Source organism: Pantherophis guttatus, chromosome 13, assembly GCF_059756535.1.
Source record: "Pantherophis guttatus breed Tessera chromosome 13, ASM5975653v1, whole genome shotgun sequence".
Classification (NCBI taxonomy): Eukaryota; Metazoa; Chordata; class Lepidosauria; order Squamata; family Colubridae; genus Pantherophis; species Pantherophis guttatus.
The window spans coordinates 4,850,917-4,856,916 of NC_142075.1; the positions used below are offsets into that span (position 1 = coordinate 4,850,917).

At 45.8% G+C, this 6,000-nt stretch overlaps 1 protein-coding gene across 1 annotated transcript in view; it reads right to left on the reverse strand.

Annotated features, from left to right (window-relative positions):
• Positions 1-4,948, reverse strand: part of DIS3L (DIS3 like exosome 3'-5' exoribonuclease) — a 38,564-nt gene extending 33,616 nt beyond the window's left edge. Inside the window, exons 1-2 of the mRNA XM_034435454.2 lie at positions 4,760-4,948; positions 432-585 (exon numbers count right to left, since the gene is read on the reverse strand). Coding sequence (XP_034291345.2) covers positions 432-585; positions 4,760-4,889 — 284 coding nt within the window. The 5' untranslated portion in view covers positions 4,890-4,948. The remainder of the gene's footprint in view (positions 1-431; positions 586-4,759) is intronic.
• Between the last annotated feature and the right edge of the window lie 1,052 nt (positions 4,949-6,000).

The following is a 6,000-nucleotide window of genomic DNA, read 5'->3' on the forward strand; positions in this document are numbered from 1 at the left end:
TCTGACAATCAGGCAACTCAGCTGGGATCGCCAGAACTTTTTAAAGGCATTTTTCCCCCCTACAACCTCTTCAGCTGAAGAGGTTGTAGAAAAATGCTTTTAAAAGCCTCTGATGATCCCAGCTGAGCCACGCGATCATCAGAGGCTTTTTTTTACTTTTAAAAGCATTTTTTTCGGCCGAAGAGGTTGTAGAAAAAAATTTAAAAGTAAAAAAAAAAAAAGCCTCTGATGAAGTGGGCGGGGTAAGCGAGCGGCGACCGGGCCGGGGACTGGTTCGGGGGCGTGGCCAGCCAATGTTATTACCGGTTCTCCAAACTACTTCAAATTTTTACTACCGGTTCTTGTGAACCGGTGCGAACCGGGAGCAACCCACCACTGAACCTAGGACTGCATTGGCCTGTAAATTAACCCTCCTGGAGAAGACCGGATACCTGCGTCCTCTTTGCTGCTGCATTGCTTGACATGCTGTCTGCATGAAAACCAGCCCCTTCAGCTCAGGTAATTCCAGAATCTCCAGGTAATCTTGAAGCACCTTCCAGTCAGGCACAACATAGTGAGTGACATCATCGGACAGCAATTTCCCATCTGAAGCAATAAAACCAAAATTTAACAATATGTATAAATATGTTGTCAGGTAAGACGAACGACAGGTAGGGGAATCCTGAGGGATTTACAATTTAAAACGGGATGAATTTAATTTATCCCGTTTTAATTTACAATTTAAAGCGGGATAGGGCAGGGGTCAGCAACCTGCGGCTCTGGAGCCGCATGTGGCTCTTTCATCCCTCTGCTGCGGCTCCCTGTCACCGGTCGGCTCCACAATTGATAGGGCTTTCGGTAGGACAGGTAGAGGAAAAAGGATGCTGCGCTAGGAGGAGACTCTATAGTGGGGGGAACTAGACTTCCGGTCGGCTCCAGAATTGAATGGGGGGCTTCCAGTTAGGAACTTTGTGGCTCTTTGAGTGTTTTAAGGTTGCCGACCCCTGGGATAGGGGAAAACAGTTGAAGAAGGGAGAGTAGGTAAGGTTTAAAAGTGTACAGTAGGGGGAAATTATGCAGTTTTTAACTTACAAAAACTTAGAAAGGGAGACCAGTTCCTGGGAATGGAGCAGGGGAGAACATGATTAGCAATGACTTCTGGTTTTTTTAAAAAAATGAATGACAAATGGAAAGTAATAGTAGGGCAATGATTACTGGCATTGAAGTCATGGAGTTACACCTAGACCCATGATGGCGAATCTATGGCACGGGTGCCAGAGGTGGCATGCAGCGCCCTCTGACAGCACAGAAGCCGTCACCCCAGTTCAACTCTGCTGCGCATGCGTGCGCGCCTCCCACTGGCCAACTGATCTTCGAGTCTCTGCCACGCACGAGTGGGGGGCTGGGTGCTTGCAGGGGGGACATTCGTGGGTGCGGGGCTCATGCGGGGCGTGCACATGTGCAGGGGCACATGCACGTGCGTGGGAGTGGGGTGCATGAACGGGGAGCCCACGAACATTACATTTTGGGGGTTCAGGCGTGAGCTTGCTTGCACTTTAGGGAACTCGGTCCAGTTAGCCATCACTGACCTAGACAATAATATTGAAGCCAGTATTTCCACTTAACAATCATCCTTTTGGGGGAGGGGAGAAAATTTATTCTGCTGTCGATGGGCGCCTCAAGGCCATCGCCCACAAAATGGGAGGGTTTGGCTACAAGCACAACTGAGGTTTAAAATTCTTCTGGGGCTGAGTAGCCTTTTGGATTCAATCCCAAATTTTGCACTGAAACCCACAAGGGCAGCACGTGGCATTTAAAGCAACTGCATTTATCCTGGGCTGTGGGAGTCAATCCTACTAAATGATGCAGCTGCTTTAAAGAGTCAGAGACAAGGTGCTAACCTTCAAACTAAACTTCATTTTTTGGGAATACCTGTATCAATAAAGAGCTTCCCCATGCTCTTTAATGAAAAATTAAAAGCAGACATACTGCTCACAGCATTCAAGTTTAGAGCAAGAGTTGCAACAGGGTATGCAAACTGAGAAATTGAATAAAATACCCCATGAAAATGGTAGAATGATATTCTTTTAGGATATCCTTTTTCATCCTTAAGCAGAGATGAAGGAAAAAACTGCCTTTGACATATCACATTTAGTCCTAGGGAGACATTCTTATGTCATTCTCCCCTGACTTTTTCTATCAGAAAGGGACTGCATAGCCTACCTGGAAATAATTTTATTAATAACAAGTATCTATTTTATTAGTAAATGCCAACTACCAGCTAGTTACTAACTCATTTATTTTTAAGGACAAAGGCAAAGAAATTTATTTAATTTTGCATTCAATTGTGGTGGGGAAAAACAGGGGGAAACTTGGATATTCCATGTAATTTTTAACATTTTCTAACAGCTTTTAATTTTCACAAAACTGAAGTGAGGTCGTATATGGGTGAGAATCTTTCTGGTATGGTTGTTCCAATCAACCTTGGAATTCAAATTTATCACCTGGAGATTTAAGGGGCTCCCCCACCTCCAGAGAAGGACCAGCTTCACAAGGAGAATTCATTACTGCCAGCTAAGCAGGCAACGCTCTCAAAGGAGGATTTTTATAGGCCTTCTTAGCGCATGCCTGTTACAGGTAAAACACCTGGTACTTGTAGTCCTTAAAACAGTTCATTTAAAAACCATTCAAAGTTACAGTGGCACTGGAAAAAGTGACTTGACCATTTTTCACACGACACATGACCCTTGCAGCACCCCCATGGTCATGTGATCAAAATTCAGACTCCTGGCAACTGACTCATATTTAAGTCAGTTGCAGTGTCCTGGGGTCTTGTGATCCCTTTTTGTGATCTTCTGACAAGCAAACTCAATGGGGAAGCCAGATTCACTTAAAAACTAGGTTACTAGCTAATCAACTGCAGTGATTCACTTAACAATGGGGCAAGAAAGGTCATATAATGGGAGAAAACTCACTTAGCAAATGTCTCCTTTAGCCACAGAAATTTGGGACTCGGTTGTGGTTGCAAATTGAGGACTCCCTGTAGTTTAAAGCTAATTTATGCCTGATTCATGTATACTTGATATTATGTATATGTATATATATATATATGTATATATATATATATATATATATATGTATGTATGTATGTATGTATGTATGTATGTATGTATGTATGTATGTATGTATGTATATATGCACTGGTCTCCCAATGGGCAGCAGGGTCCTTGCTGCTGCCTGAAGAAAAAAAGCCTAGAAACTAGTGGATTGGGATTTCACTGAACTAGGGCTGCATAAAAATCTTGGTTTACGTAGGAAGAACCTGGCTCAAGAGAAATACACATAAAGGCCTACGAAAAGAAAAGAAAACATATGTATATCATGTATACATATATCTCCTCCTCCTCCCACTTATGACTGTATGCCTGTAACCTTGTTGCTGGTATCCTTAAGATTTATATTCACTGTTTCCCTATGACTATCATTAAGTGTTGTACCTTATGATTCTTGACGAATGTACCTTTTCTTTTATGTACATTGAGAGCGTACGCAGCAAGACAAATTCCTTGTGTGTCCAATCACACTTGGCCAATAAAGAATTCTGTTTTGTTCTGTTCTGTTCTGTTCTGTTCTGTTCTACTCTACTCTACTCTACTCATATGCACCAAGACAAATTCCTTGTGTGTCCAATAACAATTGGCCAATAAAGAATTCTACTCTATTCTATTCTATTTTTCCTGGATTCAACCTACACAGCTTGCAAGGCCCTTCCTGCCCTCTTAACTGTGCAAAAAACAACATTTTAAATCTGATCCTTTCTCTACTTTCTGCTGGGCATGAAGCCTTCTCCTTCTTGAAAGCTACCATGAAAACGTGGAATAAATTCTTCCCATTTGCTTGATTGGGCCCAATCATGTGTTGCTTGGAAAGAAAAGGCAACTCACTCTCTACTAAGAAAGTTACTTTAGCAGCCTATATTTTTAATGCATTTATACATTTTGACTTTCCTTCCCCTGAATCCCTTTCACATTCAATGAGAAGTAATGAAGCCGTTTCATTTTTTTCCCCCCTTCACAAGCACAAAATCCAGAAGTGACATCCAAATGAAAACAAATTTACCTCTTTGAATAAAATAAAATAATTTTAACCATTCCATTGCTATGGAAATAATGCGTATTTCTTATTTGCACCTAGTAAGTCTTTGTGAACTGTCACCATTTTTATTTACAAAATTCATGGTACTTCTTTCAAATTCTTTGACCTGACTGAAAAAAAGGGGAGGGGGGGAAAAGCCTTTTTTTTTCACCTTTTTCTTTCAAAGTACTAAACTTAAAAAAAAAACAAGAAAGAAAAAAAACCCCACTTTTTTCTTTTCTCTCTTTAAATGAAAACTTTAATCTGTCTTCTTCTTTGGCTTAACATACAAACTTTCAACTTTCAACGTTCTCTTTAGATTCCCTCCCTCCATTGGACACTGAGCTCCTTCAGCGGGCCTGAAATAAAGAGCTCTCGGCACCAGCAGCAAGTTCGTCCCACTACACGCATCTTTCCCACCCGACACGTGTTCACACGTTCATACGTTTTCTCCACGTGCCGCTAATATTTTGAGATGACAGACATAGGCCAACCCCACTCCTGGCTCCGCCCCTCCTTGGCCCCTCCCTCGCACTCGTAAGCCCCGCCCACACAAGGGAAGGCCGCGAACGGCGTTCACACGACTCTACCCCCACCTGAGCCGCGGCCCCGCCCCCTCGAAGCTCCGCCCCCGCTCTCAACGCACCGCGGGGACAGCCCGCCTGGCAGAGGGCGCTGCCGCAGGGCACGTCGGGACGCAGGTAGTGCTCGCGCACGACCCGCACGGAGCGGCCTTGAAGGCTCCGCAGCAGCAGCACCTTCTCCGTCCGCAACATCTCCGCGAGGAAGCGGGGCCCCGTCGTCGTCGTCGTCCCGCCTCCCGTTGCCGGGCAGCCCTCCTTCCTGTTCCTCTGATTGGCCGTCGCCGGGGAAGGGGGCCGGGCTTAACAGAAAGGACGCGCGAGGAGGGGCGGGACCGCGCGAAAAAGGCGTCGCCACTTCCGGTGCCTTTTCCCGCCAACGTCTGAGGTAAAAATTGGACGTTGTTGTATCGCGGTCGGCCTCTCAGTGGGCGTCGCGCTCCGGGCAGGCCGCGCGAGCTGTGAAGGCTCCTTTATTGTTTCGGAGCCGCGAGATGCTCCCCGTCTTCCTGCTGCCGCCACCATGACACCCCTGTGAGGTAGGCCGGGCGGAGCTCGAGGCCGAATCTCTCGTCGCTTTAGCCCCGCAGGCTCGCCGCCTTTTTCCGCCCCGCCTTTCCTTCAAGGGCTTAACTAAACAGTGACAGAGTTGGAAGGGACCTTGGAGGTCATCTAGTCCAACCCCCTGCTCACACAGGAGGCCTGTACTAGGGATTCGAACTGCCGACCTTTCTGATCGACAAGCTCAGCGTCTTAGCCACTGAGCCACCTAGTCAGTTCTTAGCAACTCAACTTGGTTGACAAACTGCACTCAATGGAGCTGTGTCCCAAGGTTCTCTCTTGGGCCCAGTACCCTTCCAGTAGCAATAAGACATATATACTGCTTTACAGGTGCTTTACAGAACTCTCTGAGCGGTTTACAAATGTTGACATCTTGCCCCCCAACAATCTGTGTCCTCATTTTACCGACCTCAGGAGGATGGAAGGATGAGTCAACCTTGAGCCTGGTGAGACTTGAACTGCTGACTGTGGACAGAGTTAGCCTGCAATACTGTATTTTAACCATTGGGAAGGAAGGAAAGAAGATAGCAATAGCACTCAGACTTATATACCGCTTTACAGAGCCAGCCTGTTGCCCCCAACGATCTGGGTCCTCATTTTACCAACCTCGGGAGGACGGAAGGATGAGTCAACCTTGAGCCTGGTGAGACTCGAACTGCTGACTCTGGACAGAGTTAGCCTGCAATACTGTAACCATTGGGAAGGAAGGAAGGAAGGAAGATAGCAATAGCACTCAGACTTATAT